The sequence below is a fragment of the Myotis davidii genome, unplaced genomic scaffold, assembly GCF_000327345.1.
Source record: "Myotis davidii unplaced genomic scaffold, ASM32734v1 scaffold648, whole genome shotgun sequence".
Lineage (NCBI taxonomy): Eukaryota > Metazoa > Chordata > Mammalia > Chiroptera > Vespertilionidae > Myotis > Myotis davidii.
The window spans coordinates 701,323-718,711 of record NW_006299603.1 but is presented as its reverse complement, the minus strand read 5'-3'; the positions used below and the strand labels follow the sequence as shown (position 1 = coordinate 718,711).

General features: G+C 55.0%; 1 protein-coding gene across 1 annotated transcript in view; it reads right to left on the bottom strand.

Moving 5' to 3' along the window:
- The window catches only part of ARHGEF18 (Rho/Rac guanine nucleotide exchange factor 18), a 74,297-nt gene that overhangs the window by 4,012 nt on the left and 52,896 nt on the right, over positions 1-17,389 (bottom strand). Inside the window, exons 15-28 of the mRNA XM_015571526.1 lie at positions 17,103-17,276; positions 14,952-15,202; positions 13,382-13,507; positions 11,886-12,003; positions 10,866-11,114; positions 9,025-9,101; positions 7,296-7,474; positions 6,145-6,236; positions 2,801-2,983; positions 1,498-1,632; positions 1,053-1,177; positions 439-495; positions 304-351; positions 3-196 (exon numbers count right to left, since the gene is read on the bottom strand). Coding sequence (XP_015427012.1) covers positions 3-196; positions 304-351; positions 439-495; positions 1,053-1,177; positions 1,498-1,632; positions 2,801-2,983; positions 6,145-6,236; positions 7,296-7,474; positions 9,025-9,101; positions 10,866-11,114; positions 11,886-12,003; positions 13,382-13,507; positions 14,952-15,202; positions 17,103-17,276 — 2,008 coding nt within the window. The remainder of the gene's footprint in view (positions 1-2; positions 197-303; positions 352-438; positions 496-1,052; positions 1,178-1,497; positions 1,633-2,800; positions 2,984-6,144; positions 6,237-7,295; positions 7,475-9,024; positions 9,102-10,865; positions 11,115-11,885; positions 12,004-13,381; positions 13,508-14,951; positions 15,203-17,102; positions 17,277-17,389) is intronic.

The following is a 17,389-nucleotide window of genomic DNA, read 5'->3' as shown; positions in this document are numbered from 1 at the left end:
GCTGCTGCTCCAGCCGCAGCTGGCTCTGCAGCTTCTGCACGCCCGCCAGCTCCTCCCGCTGCTTCTCGAAGTTGCGCTGCCGCTCCTGCTCCAGCAGCAGGTTCCCGCGTGTCGACTGCAGCCGGAACTGCTTCTCGCGCTCCTGGATGGAGGCCCTCTGCATCTCCACGTAGCTGTCCTGCTGGGTGATGACCGCCTGGGGGCGTGGACTCATGAGGTGCTGGCCCTGCCCTCTCCCAGACCCCCCCCCCACGCAAGCAGGAAAAGGGCCGCGCAGCCTGTCCCTGCCCACCACGCCTGTACCTGGAGGCTCAGGAGCAGCTGGGACAGTGTCTGGACCCGCTGGACCAGCTGTGGAGAGACAGAGTGCTGGCTTTCCGCCCGCGGCCCTCCCGGTGGGCGTGCCAGTCCCCGGGGGAGGGACGAGCCTGAGCCTACCTCCAACTCCAGGACTGTGGGCAGACGGGGGCCACACTCGGTGCCTGGGGCCTCCACCTGTGGAAACAATGTCGGAGCATACAGCTGCTCAGGAAGCCAGCCAGACTCCGTGCTGACGAGACTGCCCTAGCACGGGTAGGCCTTCCTCGCTGCCTGGACAGTGAGGGCGCAGGGTGGCTCCGGAGGCGGGAGGCAGCTGGCAGGGGCCTGGCCATGGCACTGGCCTCGGACTCAGCACACTGCCCGGCCCTGCTCTCACCCCGACGCTTGGCAAGGGTGGGTGTTCTGAGTCGAAGGGGAGGGAGCAGCCAGCATGGTTGGCACCCGTGGCTGTGAGGACACTGACAGCTCATGGCCCCGCATGGTGTTCCTCACCTGTGGGAGGCCATGGCTGCTGCCCTGAGCCTGCCCTTCCCGGCCTCCCGCCTGCAGGAAGAGACACGAGGCTCACTAGCTGGCGCGCTGACCTGAGCTGAGACAGGCTATTCACCATGAAGCGAACAGCACAGGCCGCTGGCTGTGAGAGGCTGAGCAGTCGGCTCACACTTGCTGGCAGTGACAAGAGCTGGGCGGCTCTGTCCTGAGCTTGGGACTGGCCCGAGGGAGCAACGTACCGCCCACGGTGCTTCCTCAGAGGCGCCTGGGGTGTCGCCGAGCTTCGCATCTGCACTGCTCACAGGGTCTTGCCAGTCTCCTGGGCTGAGGCCACTGCTGCATACCTTCCTCCTACAACTGCCACCTAAAAGCCCAGGCCAGGCCCGTGAGGATGCTTGGGGTTCTGCAGGGCCAAACCCCCTCTCCCCCCGCCCGAACCCAGGCAGGAAATGGTGGCTGGGCTGCTGTCAGACACGACCAACACTCAGACGGTCCCTGACCCTGACCAGAGAGGGTTTACGGACGCCGACAGGAAGTAGCAGCAGAGACGCCAAACAGCAGATGCCGGCTTTGCCAAGGACGTGAGCAAAGGGAACATCTGAGGAGCCCGAACCTGCTGCCGCTACTGGCCTTCCTTCCTGAGGGTCCCGCGGCCCAGCCCTTGGAGGAGGAGGTACCACTCACTCTTGCCAGGGTCACTGCTGCTGTCGGAGCCTCCAAAGGCCTCTGCCCTCTGGTGCAGGCCCGCAGGGGCACCCCCATCTGCCTGGCCACTGGTGCCGCCCAGCCGCCTGCAGATGAGGCTCTGGATGTCCTCGACTGTGGAAGGAGACAGGCGGGATGCGGTCACTCTGTGCAGTCACACTGTGCGCGTCAGGTGTGGTGCAGGGCCAGGGCAGAGGACGGTGGGGACCAGCCCCACTGACCCTGTGCACTCCCCGCACAGGCACGCTGCCCAGGTCAGGCCTCTCCGTGGCTAAAGGAGGGACCGGCCCCGTGGGGCAGCATGTGGACGGGGCATCCTGGACCCTGGGCCTGAGGGTATGCTGGGTCTAGTAAGGAACTGTGTGGCCACTGCTTGTGTGGTGACAATCATCCAGAATGTTAGGGGTCATGGAGGGAGGACTTGGGGACACGGCTGGTGACACAAAGTGCTCCAGGACAAACAGGCTTTGCCCGGGTGAGGCGGTTGGCCGAGGCCCAGGACACAAGAGGCCTCAGGGGCCAAGAACAACAGCCACTGAAGAAATGGGAGGACACTGCTACGGCTGCGGAAGCCAGACTGAATGGGGGCAGAGTCCATGGGAGCGCCTCTGCTGTTACCTGCACTGTGAGGGGAGGGGATGTGTCTGCCTTGTTTGCTGCTGAAAGAGGGTGAATGAGCTGCCGGGCCTGACGTGGGGGCTCAGGAGCTGCATGGAAGCTGCCTGGGCTCTGGCATGGACCCTGATGGCTCCGCGAAGCAGGCCTGGCAGGACGTGCACAGGGGGAGGCCACCTACCGGCTAGGCCCTCCCATGGCTGCTGGTGCATTTTCCCACCAGACCCTGGGCCAGCTCCTAGGAGGGCTGATGGGTCCAGGAGCCCTCAGAAAGGACCATCAATGTGTACGTGTGCATATTTCTGGATATATCACCATGACCCACTACTCAGGAGAGTCACCTCTTGAATGTGGGGACTCGTCTCGGTCCCCATGCAGGACTTCAGATCCCTGGGGCCCAGAACAGTGTCTTGCATGTGGCAGGCACCGGGAGTGTCAAATGTGTGAGAAAGTGGTCTAAGTCCGCGACCAGGGGCTTGCACTGGGTCTCGTCTAACGACCCTCTGGCTCTAACAGGTGCTGGGAGGGTGCCCAGCTGCCCAGCCAGATACAAGTGTGCCCTGGAGAGGGTGGCGAGTTGGCCACACCGGGCCAAGGAACTACCGGGCAGAATGGTGCTGGACAGGGAGGCGCTGTCCCATGAGGACCTTGGGGCAAGGCTACTTACTCTCGGTCATGGCTGACTTGAGGATCCTCTCGCCCTGCAGGTTCTCTGAGAGGTCCCCTCCTCGGAAGAGGGGGTGCGGCTGAGCCGAGTCGTCCAGGCCACTCATGTCGGCCATCTCCAGGAAGATCTGCTGCTTCTCTCGCAGGCTCAGTGCGATCTGCTGGTCTTTCAGGCTCAGTCGTTCTGCGAAGCCACGAGGTGGCCGTCAGGCTCTCTGGGATTGTTCCCCAGGAGTCGGCACTGGGGGGGCCTCAGAGTGGGGCTGGCCTCCGGGGACCCCTGCTGATCCACCTCACCCCAAGGCCCACTGCCCCCTCCAGCCAACCTTCGTGAGGCAGTGAGGGACTGGCCCTGCCTCTGATCGCTTCCCACAATCGTAAATAGCAAACGGTGGGGTATGGTGAGACCATTAACAAGCCAATTTTGGGACAAACTGAGAGCCTTTTAGATTTAGTTTTCTAATCTTGAACGTCCTCCTTCAGGCATTTAGGTCAAACTCCTTCCTACAAGTCTTCCTGTTTTATGCTTGTACGGCTGCCATCTCGGCGACTTACTGGGTCAGACTTCCTCACTGGTGATTGTTAGTACATCTACATCACGTTCAGACTTATAAATCCCTCACTCTCTCATCAGTTCCAATCATTTTCCAGTTGATTCTATTGTATTTTGTAGGCAAATAATCATGTCACATGCAAAAACATCATTCTGCATATTTTAATATCATTTTTACACATGCTTTGATGAACCATTTCCTTTTGATTCTGGGTTTTTTGTCATTCATACAAGGAATTTGCTCACTCCTATAAATTAAATACATTCACCCATTTTCTTAAAAAACCACACACCAAACAAAACACACACACACACACACACACACACAGACACACAGACACACACAACCGTAATTCTGTTGCCACCCTTCCAATCATGCCTTACTTCTGTCTCCCAACATTCCCTGGCTGGGACTGCCAAGGTGAAGATGATAATGGAGAGTGGATGGCTCCAGTTTTTTAAATCCTCACCGGGAGGATATGTTTTTAATTGATATTAGAGAGAACGCAAGGGAGAGAGAGAAATATTAATCAGCCTTACATACGCACCCTGACCAAAGATCAAACCCACAACCTAAGTGTGCGCCCTAACTGGGAATCGAACCTGCAAACTTTTGGTGTAGGGGACAATGCTCCAATCAACTGAGCCACCCAGCCAGGGCTGACTTCTGGTTTTGATGGGAGTGTTTCAAAGTTAAGGGTGAGTTCAGCTTTTGATCCAAAATGGGAAAGAATATCTTGATAAAAATATATAGTCCTAATTCACTAAGAATCTTGGGAATGAGCGATGAAGAGACATCACTGTGTGACTCTACAGTCTCCAGGCAGGACATATATTTCATTGCTAACAGAGAAAATTGTGAGTTAGAATAAGATGAAATGAATACTTTGCTAGGATTATACCCTCCAGGGTCCAATGGGATTTCCTCCCCTTTCTTTTGTATATTTTTTTTATTTATTTTAGAGAGGAAGGGAGAGAGATAGGAACATCAATGAGAATCCTTGATCAGCTGCCTCCTGCACGCCCCCCACTGAAGGGGGGGAATCGAGCCTGGGCATGTGCCCTTGGCTGGAATTGAACCTGGGACCCTTTAGTCCGCAGGCTGACGCTTGATCCACTGAGCCAAACCGGCTAGGGCTCTTTTGGACATTTTAATTAATTAATATATTTAAATGTGCACTTCCTCACAAAGAGAAATAAAATATATACTACCCCATTTTATGTACCTATTGCATAAATGTTACTTTATTTAAAATAATGCCCTTAATGAACAGGAAGAGGGAAGAGGGAAGTTGATTGAGACCAGAGTATTAGGCACTGCTCTTGGCAATGACCTTGCTGAAATCTCACAGGAATTTGTTGAAACTGGGAGGAGAGTAAACAAGCACAATGCGTTACACTCACACAATGGAATATTCCTCAGTCATAACAAGGAAGGAAATTCTGACACCTGCTGCAAAGTGATGGACCTTGAAAATATGCTAAGTGAAATAAGCAAGATGTAAAAGGAGAAATGCTTATAACTCCATTTATACAAGGTCCCTGGAATAGCCACATTCAGAGATAATTGACTAGAACAGTGGTTCTCAACCTTCCTAATGCCGCGACCCTTTAATACAGTTCCTCATGTTGTGGTGACCCCCAAACATAAAATTATTTTTGTTGTTACTTCATAACTGTAATGTTGCTACTGTTATGAATCGTAATGTAAATATCTGATATGCAGGATGTATTTTCATTGTTACAAATTAAACATAATTAAAGCATAGTGATTAATCACAAAAACAGTATGTAATTATATATGTGTTTTCCGATGGTCTTCGGTGACCCCTGTGAAAGGGTCGTTCAACCCCCCCAGGGGTCGCAACCCACAAGTTGAGAACTGCTAGACTAGAAGTTATCGAGCTGGGGGAGGAAGAGCAGAGAGTGACTGCTACCAGGGACAGGGTTTCTTTTGGGGTGATAAAAATGGTCTAAAATTAATTGTGGTGCCCTGGCTGGTTTGGCTCAGTGGATAGAACGTTGGCCTGTGGACTGCAGGGTCCCAGGTTCGATTCCAGTGAAGGGCACGTGTTCAGGTTGCGGGCTTGATCCCCTGAGGGGATCTCTCTCCCCCTCTCTCTTTCTCTCTCCTCTCTCTCTCCATGGATGTTTCGAACTCTCTAACCCTCTCCCTTCCTCCCTTCCTCTCTGAAATCAATATATATTAAAAAATAATAATAATAAAATAAAATAAATTGTGGTGATGGCTGTGATGTGCTAAAAGCCATTGCATGGGACATTTTAAATGGGTGAATTATATGGTGTGAGAATTCTATCTCAATAAAGTAGTTTAAAAAACTAAAATAGGGAGGAGAAAGCCAAGGCCCCGGGCCAGGCTGTGGAAGGGGCTGTGGGTCCTGCGCTACACAGGGCCCTGTGCTCCTTTGTACGTGACTGGGACACTCACCGTGAGCACCCCTGGACGAGGACGGTGGGAGGGCCCGTGTGGCAAAGCAGTCGTGTCTGGAAGGGGCTCTGGGACGCTGTGCCCTCCTCCCTTCCCACACCCCGGAGACCACTCTGCACCTCCTGACAGAGCTGCTGCAACAGCCCACAGGGCTGGACCGAGGCGGCCACAGCAGACCCCGGTCACCTGCACAGTGATTCTCGCCACGGCCAATCCCCATGGGACCGAACAGAAATGCCACTGGTGGGCCCAGGCCTGCTGCCTAAGGGGTGCTCTGCAGGGCCAGGTCACCACATGCAGGGGGCACGTCTGTGGGCATGGCGCCCAGACCCCTCCCTCTTACCTTGGAAGTCCCTCAGCCTCAGGGCGCGGGCCTCCACCACCTTCCTCTCCTCCTCAGCCTCGCTGAAGGGCCCTTCCTCCTCGTCCGGACAGCTGCGGGGAGGGGCACAGAGGGTGAGAATGCTCATGAGCTGACTGGCCTCGGAAACGGGCCCAGAAGTTTATCTCAGAACCAGCTGCTAAAGAGGATCTCATTTTGTGGCAGGGTTAGCTCGTCAATGTGGCAGGAGAACAAGGACAGGGAAGAGCAAGACAGCCATTAGCATGAACCTAATCTCAGTGCTGGGATATCACCAGCCACAGGTTTTATTATTTGTTTATTTAAAATGCCTGGAAAGCCATGTCACCGCTTTTTAAATTTTTAAAATTTGATTGATTTTGAGAGAGAAAGACACACATCAATTTGTTGTCCCACTTACTTATGCATTCATTGGTTAATTTTTGTAAGTGTCTTGACCAGGGTTCAAACCCGAAACCTTAGTGGATCAGGACGATGCTCTAACCAACTGAGCTACTGGGCCAGGACCAGCCACGTTTTAAATGCCGGCCACAGCGGGAGGAAGAGACCGGGGGCAGCTCTTCCTAGGGCCCTGCCCCGCACGGAGGCTGCAAGGCTGGCAGGGCTGAGGCGAGGACGGAGGGAGCTGAGGCTTTGGGAGGTTTCCAGGCACCGAGAGAGGAAGCAGCAGGCTGCCTCGGTGTGGGGGCTGGGCCCCCTTTTCCCATCTGCTGGGTGGACCAGGAGCCAGGCATCACCCAGAACCACAGGGCTGGGGTCCGAGGTTCCCTGGCCCGGGGAGGAAGGACAGAATGCCATGATCTGCTCCAACAGGTCTGACCCCAGACGGGGGTGGGAGTGGGGGCGGGGAGGTGGGTGGTGGTAGGATGGGGACAGCCTGTGTGTCAGGCTGTGTCCCACCAGAACGGAAGTCAGAGCTGCCGGGCTCCACGTCCCCTGGCAAGACACGCTGGGGCCTCTTTAGAGTCGGAATGGTGGCATCTTTGAATAAAGGGGAGGAAAAAGCACAAGGTGGAGAGTGGGGAGGGGGAGCGAAGGTCTCTGCCCGCCTGTGGTTCTGGTGCTCTCTTGGGCAGGTCAAGGTCACAGCCAAGGGCAAAACGGCCTGCGTGGAACACACCGGCCCTGCTCACCTCTCAACGGCCCTTCGGATGTGGGCCATCCAGGCGTTTCTCTCCTCTTTGGAGCTGGTGTAAATCTCGTACATCTCAGGCCCTTTCAGGGAGGCGCTGATCAGAAACATGGCTTTTTCCTCGTTGGCTACTTCCCTCACAATGAGCTTTTGTAATGAGATGACGGGGCGCTTCGAGTCCTACGTGGGTGGAACAAGGTGGGAGGGTCACCTTTTACCTACTGCAGGGCGCCCCACTTATTTCCAAACAATCCGAAGTAGAACTATTTTACCATCTGGGGGAAAAGATACTATTGCTATGACATCCTTGTATCCTTTAATGCATCTGTTTAATGTGCTTAAACAAATGTGTTTTATAATCAGCTAGAGGCCCAGTACATGAATGTGTGCACGGGTGGGGTCCGGCGGGGCTGTGGGTGGTGGTGGGCGGGCCCCACCCTCTGGTTGAACTCCTGGTAGAACTCCCAGCTGAGGGGACAATTTGCATATTGGCCTTTTTTACATAGGATAACACATGCACACAGCACAAAACTAAACAACAACAAAAAAACAAACAGAAAAACAAGAGCAGATAGTAACTACAACAATAAATCTTCCTCCTGACCCTGGTCCCAAACACCCAGGACCAACCAGTACTCCCAGTGAGCTGTCCCGTAAGAAGATAGTAAAATACACATTCTCAGCTGGTTGTTTTGGGCTGAATGGTGTTCCCTCAAATTCATACGCCGAAGCCATCACCCCCTGCACTCAGAACGTGACTGCATTTGGAGACGGGCCTTCGCGTGGGTGATTAAGTTAAAACGAGGTCATTAAGGTGGGCCTGACCCCATCTGACTGGTGTCCCTATAAGAAGAGACAGACGCGCACAGAGGGACAACCATGCGGGGACACAGGGAGCAGACACCAAGCGGACTGCGGCATCGCATCACCCTCGAGCGAGGGCACCGACAGCACGCACAGGTGTGCTGGAGACAAGGCCAGACGACTGTTCCGCCGGGCAGCCTGACCCGTCTGCGTGCTGGGAAACCCGGGAGGCTTTCAAAGCTGGGAAAGGTACGTGACTTCACAGTTGAGTCAGCGCTGCCCTCCTCATCAGGTGAACCTGGAGGCCTGGCGGGGGGTCGCACCTCCCCTGCAGGGAGGTCTGTGCTGTTAGACCCTCAGGACACGGGGCCCTGCAGGTGAGCAGAGGAGGAAGCAAGTCCCGGGGGCTGTGGGCGGGGTGACTGGCATCCCCGCCTGACCCCCAGCCCACCGGCTGCGCAGAGCCCATGGCAGGCGTGGCTCCCACGGCAAGGGTCTCCTGGGGCCAGCCTGCTGTGGGATCAACATGGTCACAGCACAGGGTGGTGGCTGCCTGAGCGTGTTCTCAGCGTCGAGCCGGAAAGTCCCTGGGAAGGGCAGAGGGGCTTTCCTGGCAAGGCCGGGGCCAGTGAGGATCTGAGCGCTTTGACAGAAAGACACAGAATGCAGACAGGATGTCTGCACAAGCCCTTGCAGCCTCGTCAGACCAACTAGACGGGACCCCTGTTCTGGGGAACTTCTACTCCTGCCTTCTGGAACCTTCTGGCCCTGGGAGGACCGGGGACAACACGTGACTTATGGATGGGCTTGTCTAGCCACCTCGCTCTGTGCTGTTCTCGTCTAGTTGTGGATGCAGCCTGGCCACCCCTCCACCCAGTGCCTTCTGCGCAGCCAGCAGCCCTTCGTGTGAAGAGAGGGACACATACCACAGAAGCAAAGACGTACTTCTGATCCTTTTCTTGTAGCAGCAACAGCACATCGGTCAACAGGACGGCAAGGACATCTAAGGGGAGAGGACAGGAGACAATGCACAGGGTGCCAGGAGACACGGACCTTGAGGAGCCTTGGGCACCATGGAGGAGCCTGGGCCACTCTCAGTGTTGTAACGGTGCCTGCTGGGTCTGGTCTTCGAAGTTCTCTCTCTGATTTCTCAAATGTGAACTCCGCCCCCTCCCTCCTTCTACCTGCCCCAGGCCACCTGGGACCTGAGGTGCTGGACCCCGGCTTCCTGCCTCCTCCTGCAGCAATGCACTCCCGCCCCCTCGTGGCCGAGCCTCCTTCCGGGGGGTAGCAGGGGGGTGTCTGGTCCCCGTGAGTACCTCTCACAGCACCCGAGCACGTGGCGCGATCCTGAGGGCAGTTCCGACACGAGCACTCATGCCCGGGGACAGGGCTTTCTCAGGGGAGAATCAGACACCCTCTCAACCTGGCCTCTGGCTTCCCCCAAAGCGCTTACTACACTTTGCACTGTTTCTGTTGACTGGTTTCTCTCTGCCCGCTGACGGGAGCCCCATAAGGGCAGGGGCCTTCTACCACCCACCTCAGGCCTGGCACACGGGAGGCACTAAACCAGTGGTTCTCAACCTTCCTAACGCCGCGACCCTTTAATACAGTTCCTCATGTTGTGGTGACCCCCAACCATAAAATTATTTTCGTTGCTACTTCGTAACTGTAACTTTGCTACTGTTATGAATTGTCATTTAAATATCTGATATGCAGGATGTATTTTCATTGTTCGCGACCCACAGGTTGAGAACCGCTGCAACTGTATCTATTGGACACATGTCATGCAAAATATGAACAAACACATTCCATCGTTTGACCACCTGAGGATTTGCCACTCCCTTTAGGATCTTTACAGATGCGGATGCCAGTGGACAGGCCAGGATGCTTCTAGACCAGGGGTGGGCAAACTTTCTGACTCGAGGGCCACAATGGGTTCTTAAACTGGACCGGAGGCCGGAACAAAAGCATGGATGGAGTGTTTGTGTGAACTAATATAAATTCAAAGTAAACATCATTACATAAAAGGGTACATTCTTTGTTTTTTTTAGTTTTATTCATTTCAAACGGGTGGATCTGGCCTGAGGGCCGTAGTTTGCCCACGGCTGGTCTAGAGGCTCATGAACCTCCAGCGTGAGATCACTCCACGAACTCTGAAAGCTGGGCTCAGAGCATATCCTCAGCTGGGACTGGGGTGCCCGCGGACACTGAGGTCTGTGTGGTGTTTTCTACCCAAACCAGGCTCTTTGGTGGCTGGGCCCACTGCAGGCACACCCATGGCTTGTTTGGAAGTAACCTGGACCTCACAAAGCTTTGGATTTCTGTTCAAACGTCTGTGAGTCCCATGCCCGCCTGGTGTGCATCCCACCATCTCAAACATGGAGGGAGAGGGTGCTGGTGTGAGCATCTCATTCTCACTACACTCCTGGCTGCCTGTGCTCATCCCGACTCTGCACACAATCTCCCTTCAGCCACAAAGCAGCCAGACCGCAGTGGCTCTGGCCAGCGGCACCCACCAACCCCAAATGGTGCTCACTGACCAGAAGGCACCCCCTAGTCCAAGGTCGTGGCACCTCTCCAAGTTGGCAGCACCAATTCAAGAAGGTGGTACCAAACCAAGAAGGTGCCACCGGTCGAAGATGGGAGCCACTGCTCCTCGATGGCACCAGCAATGCAGAGGGTGCCCACCCCCTAGGACGGTGCTCCCAACTCCAAAGCAGTGCCCAGCACCCCCAGAGCGTGCTGCACGCCGGGCAGGCTTCACCTTTCAGGCGCCCCGCCGTGGTCTTCCAGGCCAGCGTGCCTTCCAGGTGCAGCTGCCGCTGCAGCATGTCCTCCTTGCGGAAGGGCAGCCCATTCTTGAGCTTGCTGGAGGACTTCAGGTCCATCCTCCCTGCGATCTCTCTGAGGCGCTGGCCTTTCTCCCACTCGCTGACCTGGGTGTCCACTTGTGAGATAACATCTTTGATGAGGTTCAGGGCCTGGGTCAGGTCTTCGTAGTCCTTGGAGCCAGCTGCCACACACAGCAGAGTTAGAGTGCTTTCCTTCGTCTGCGTTCATGAACATGACAGAGGTGGACACACTACGGGGTCTGTGAGCTGCATTCCCTGAGGCAGGACTGCTTGGAGGACCCTCGAGAATCACCTCCCAACTTAATTTCCCAAGACAGCAATGCTTCTCCAAAATACATGCACTAGCCCAGCGCTGGGGTTTGCCCAGAGTGTCTGTTGAAGTCAGGTGCCCCGCCCTGGTAAGAGCACCCTGCACAGCTCCGTGGGCACTGCCTGGTCAACAGCCTCCCTGCACCCCTGCCATCGCCACGAGCTAGGGATACGGCTTTCCTGGTGGGGAAACGTGCTCATTTCCCACGCTCAAACCCCCTGGAGCTGAGGGAGCATGGCCAGCACTGCCCTGGCCTTCTCTGCCCTCCATGTTGTAGGCAAGTCCCTCTCATGGCCCTGCCCCTGGACTCTGTGCCCGTCTGGATCACTCAGGAGTGACCTTAACGAGGGCACTTTCTCCATCATTCATCCACTTCCCAGATGCCTGTGCCAGGGGCAGGGGTAACAGCAGGCAAACGAGACTCAGTGCCCATCTTTCTTTGTTGGAAACCCCAGCGCCCAACACAGTGGATTCGCATGGTGGCACTTGGCTCATGATTGCCACGCTCAGCTGAACCCAGAGAACCAGGGACAAATCCGAGGGGCACTTATCCAATCCGCGGCCCAGAGCGGGCAGCAGACAGACCCCCAGCACCACGGGCAGGGCAGGAGCGGCGGCGCACCTTCCGTGTTCTGAATGATGCGCTCCACCAGCACGGGGTACTTGGTTATGCGCTGAGTGACCAGCAGAATGCACTCCTGCACGCCAAGGCGTCTCACGATGGGAGAGCTGCCGATTTTCTATGAAATGGGAAGAAACCAGGACACACTGACGTTTCATTCCTGCCAAATCAGTGAGTTTAACTGGATCGGGTCCTGAGGCTGGGCGCGCCTTCCTCTCCTGGCTGGTGGGGACCTTTTCTCTGCACTTCACCAGGTATTTAAAAGCAGGGAGCCCCTGTTTGTGTAAAGGCAACAAAGGCCAAGACAGCCACGCCTTGTAAGAGGGCCCCCGAGAGACCAGCTGAGAAGAAACCAGACCCAGCCAGGGGCGGTTATGGGAACCACCCGGAGAGCTGCATGATGCACACACGCACACTGCATGGGATCCCAACCCTGACTGACGGCTGCTGGAACCTTCCAGAATGATTGGGCTGGGGCCTTCTGAACCACTCCCTGCTGGCGTCTGATGCACACCTCTGGTAAGAGCCCAAGAACTGGCCTTCAGAAGCCGTTTCTCGGTGGGGACTGAGAGCAGCTCTCCAGAGCGTACCAGCCCACCGTCCGCCTGCTTCAGAAATGCCAGCACTGCAGAGAGGACCGGGAGTCCCGGTGGGATGCGTGAGACTCATCAGAACCTGCCCACTTCCCAGGTGTTTCTAGCCATGATGTCGGATGGCCTGTCCCACTGCTCAGCACAGTTGAATTCAGGCCCTGAAGTGCCCTCTCCCTTTCATGTCTACCCACTAGTCCACTAGGATGGTGATGGAGTGAAGTGACCATTCGTTAGAGAATGTCACCTCAGGGTACAGGCAGCAGGTGGCAGAACGCTTCTGGATCAGGTGGCAGGGGCTGCTGCAGAGCCACGCTGATGGAGCCCCGCAGACTCAACCAGTGTCCTTTCTAGAACATGCGAGGTGGGCCTTGCCCGACCCGGCTGACCCAGGCTGGGGACGTATTTTTAGTTCTGAGCTTGAGCCTCCACACACTGATAGGCAAAACATGGGTGTGGGTCATTCCACAGGCTATCAGGGAACAAATGGGGCCCAGAGAGGGGAGGAGGCAAAGGTTTAGAGTAAGGCACACCTTGCATCAATCGGAGTGTTTGAAGCCACAACAGGTGACTCTGGAGGGGATGGCCCCGAGGGGAGGATGCCCCTTGAAACCACACTGTGTCACCTCAACATTTTGAGAAGGATGGTCAGCGGGCTCTATGCTGGGGCATCTCAGGGGTCACCGTGGTGTGTCGAGGAACAAAGCTCTAACTCTACTTTGCACCTGGGGATTCTCCAGAAGATTCCACTGACTTGTTCTGAATGTGTCATTAAGAATGAAATAACAACTTGAAAATCATTGATTTATAACAGGCACCTTAATCAAAGGATCTCCAAACTTCTCTGTAGGGGAAAACCTACAGCAAAGAGGATATGTTTTTAATTAAAATTATAGTTCTTTTTACCTTGATCAAGTTTTGAAATTTCTTATTTTGCTGCAGCAACAATTTGTAATGACTGACTGCTTCGTTGTGTCCACTACAAAAGACACCGTATTTCTTTTTCATTCTCTCTCCATTTTCACCTGAAAACTGAAGAAAGACAGTGGCGATGTTAACCACCAGGGAAAGTTTTCTTCCAGCTCCTCTGTTTTCTCCTAAAACAAATACTAAGTTCACTTGCAATTTAACTTTCTTCTCTAACACACCCTCAAACACAGCAATGCTTCATTACAGGTGTCTCACGGCAAGGCACAGAAAGGTAGAGTGCTCATGAGCTTTATGCCATGATAGGTGCTGTAACAACTTCCTGAAATCTGAGAAGAAAAAATACATTGAAGCCAAAGAATGTTAGAAAAATTTAAAAGCAAAAGGGGTATCTTCTAATTAATTCCCGTGAGCTGACTCAGATCCTGGAGCACTCGGAGGTCAGATGAGGGGTAACGAGACCCTCTGTCAATCTTGGCCAAGACTCAGAGGTTGACTCTGAAGTCAATTCAGGGTCAACACCCCCTCCCCCATGAATGGCTTTGGGTAATCAATACGCTTCTAACAAAGAAACACAGCCACCAAGACAAAAAAAATAAAGGCCAGCCAATCAACCAAAGAAAAGCCCAGAATGCACTTCTGGACAGTGATTGCACAAGCGTGTTGCTATTTAGGCGTCTGTGGTTAGACCATTAGCTGCACACACAGCAGGAAGGGCCCCAGATCACTGTCTTCTAGAGCGGCAGGCTCTCAACCAATCGGGGGAAAGGGCTCCTGGGCCCAATGCCAATGTGGGGGCGGTCCCCTCCATAGTAATGATTCTCAGACAACAGCAGGGTCTGACACTGTCTACCTGGAGACAGCGTGAGATTCCACAGTTAGGGGTACAGTCCCTCAAAAGTATCCCTCCCCAGGACACCAGGTGTCACCCGAGCCCCTGACCGACTGGCTATAAACCAGAGGTCCCACCATCCCCTTCTTGGGTTACGTGAATTTGCTAGAGTGGCTCACAGAACGGAGAGAGCCCTGGTACTTGCTAGATCACTGGTTTGTTATAAAGGATGTAACTCAGGAACAGCCAGATGGAAGAGATGCATGGGGCCAGGATGGGCAAAGGCGCAGAGCTTCCGTGACCTGCCCAGGCACCACTCCCCAAATCTCCATGTGTTCACAGCCTGCAAGCTCTCCCAACCATAGTGGGTTTTTATGGAGGCTTCACTACACAGTTACTATTGATTAACTCAATGACCACTATCAATTGATTCAACCTCTACCCCCTCTTGTTGGGGGTGGGACGAAATTCCAACCCTCTCATCAATGGTCGGTCCCGGCAATCAGCTCCCACCCTTAGGCTCTTCCTGACCGTCACCTCACTCACAGACCAGACCCCGTTACGCTCTCAGCACTCAGGAAACCCCAGGATGGGAGCTGGGAGCCAGGAAGCTGGATGAAGGCCACGTGTATTTCTTATGAATTCCAATACTGCAGGGAGCCATGTTTTGTGATTAGGAGGAACAGAGGGGGCGGGGCTTGTTCTGGCCTTGCCCACCTGCTGTACCAGGAGGTCCCCGATTTTCTGGATGATGTAATTCCGGTCGCTGCCCTCTTCCAGGGACTCCTGGCGGCGTTCCTTTAGCCGGGAGAGAAAGTGGCCATGCACCTCGAGCAGGTCGTCTGCACACGGGAAGAGGCGGCTGACAGCCTTGCTGCTGAGCTGCAGCTCCTCCTGCAGGGCCCTGGCGTAGACCTTCAGCATGATCTTGAGCGTCCGCACGTGGTGCACCTCCGTCTGAATCAGCTCTGCGGAGACATGGACGACAGAACTTACCCCGAGTGGGAGCACACCCTGGCTTGGCTCCTCGTGTCCCACGGGGGCACTGTGTGTGCTGCCTGCCCACCACGCACCAGGCTGGCTTCTCAGTTCTCCACCCAAATCCCTGTCCTTCCTGCCTAGGGGCCAGGCCTTCCAGCCCCAGTCCTGCAGGGGTCCCAGCTTAAGGGAGCAGCAGGGGATGGAGTGACATCAGGACAGGGAGGGCCCACGATGTGTACTGTCCTCAAGTTCACAGGAGGGTGTTTTTGTTGTTGTTAATCCTGCCTGAGGATTTTTCGATTGACTCTTAGGGGGAGTGGAAGGGAGGGAGAGAGACAGAGAAAGAGAAATATTGACGTGTGAGACACTCATCTACTGGCTGCCTCCCGACCGGGGCTGGGGATCGAGCCTGCAACCGAGATAGTGCTCTTGACAGGAATCGAACCCAGGATCCTTCAGTCCTTGGCCTAATGCTCTATCCACTGAGCCAAATCAGCTGGGGCCACAGGAGGGCTTTGTGCCTAGAGTCGAACAAAGACATTTCAAGGCTGTTTAAGCCAGAAGATTGGATAAACACCACTCCTTGGGGTGTGAAACTCACACATTTGTGCATGTCAATGGCCAGACTCAGACTAAGCCACCTGGCCGGGGCAAGTGAGATTGGAATTCTTTGTAAAAGGCAAAGAAAGATCAGGTTTTGTGTTAGAGTTTTTCTGATATTCAAGACAAGGCCTTAAAGCTCTTCAAGACAGAACCAAGGTCAACAGGGCTGGGCCCCAGGTGTCCAGAGGGGGCCGGAGGAGGGCTGGAAGCAGTCTGCGTTCGCCCAGCAGTATAGATCAGGTGGCAACTGGCTGCCCAGATGGAAGGGGGGATCTAGGCTGGTCCCCTGTCCCTCTCTGCAGGATCTGTGGCCTGGCTCTGGACCCTGAGGGAAAGCATCCAAGGTTTTCCTCCACAGCCACACCCCACCTCACTCTGGGCCAGGCAGGGAGCTCAGCGTGTGAAACGTAGAAGGACGTGAGTGCCAGTGGACATTACCAAGTGGCACATGGGGGTCTCGGAGCTAGACCTGCCCTGTGGGATACCAAGAGAGAACACTTCTGGAAATGCCAGCATTTCCTCCCAGAATGCCATTGAGGAACAGCAAAGTGCCTCCTCAGGTGACACAATACTCATTCTTGGGGGATGGTTCCCATGAAGAGAGGACCATGAGAAGAGCCAGTCACAGCCCCGGCTGGGCTGGCTCAGTTGGCTGGAGCATCATCCTGTACACCGAAAGGTCGTGGGTTCGATTCCTGTCAGGACACATCCCTAGGTGTGGGCTCAGTCCTCGGCTGGGGTGCGTACAAGAGGCAACCAATCGATGCTTCTCTCTCCCACTGCTGTGTCTCTCCCTTTGGGCCTTGGCCACTCTGTTGGGAGGGGATTGGAGGGCTGGGGCCCCCAGCACAGCTCCTGGCCTGGGAATGGCTCTGTGCCTTAGGAGCTGGGATTTTCATTGCAACCTACAACAGCCCATCTCAGGTCAGTGGCTGCCCATGGCCTGGTTCTCTGACAGCCAGTGGGAAGCAGCGCCTACCAGGAAGCTGGTGCTACAGTCACATGGGGAGGAAGGGACATGCTTCCCCAACACCCCAATCACAGCCACGCTCAGGCCTTTCTTCTCTCTCGGGGTCACCAACAAGGTACGATGAGTCAGGCCAGGCATTCGGCCATCCTGACCCCTGGGGATGTTCCTGGCCACTCTTCCCTGTCCTGCGGAGAGCAGTGAGCGGCTGAGAGTCTCAGGGGGCGTCAGCAGTGGAGCCCAGATTCCAGGTGGAAAAATTTGAAAAAAGGAAAGAAAAGCAGGAAATGCCAGTGTGGGGGCGTAGGATTTCTTACCATAAATCACATCCTGTCTCTTCGCCACCTCCTTCTTTTGTTCCTTTGCGTACGCCGGGTCCACAGACAGGCTCCAGGACTCGGCCTCGAACTCGTGGGCGTCCGATTCGATCTCACTCCTCAGTGAGGCAGTGTAGGGGTCTGGGGGAAGGGCGGGAGGCCACTGCTTAGCACCTCAGCCTAACTGGCCTTCATCCCACAACAAACTGACATGGGTCCCAGCATCCCCAGGGTGAGTGGGGACCACATGTCACCAGTGAAGGAATTGGGAAGACAGCCTTCTACAC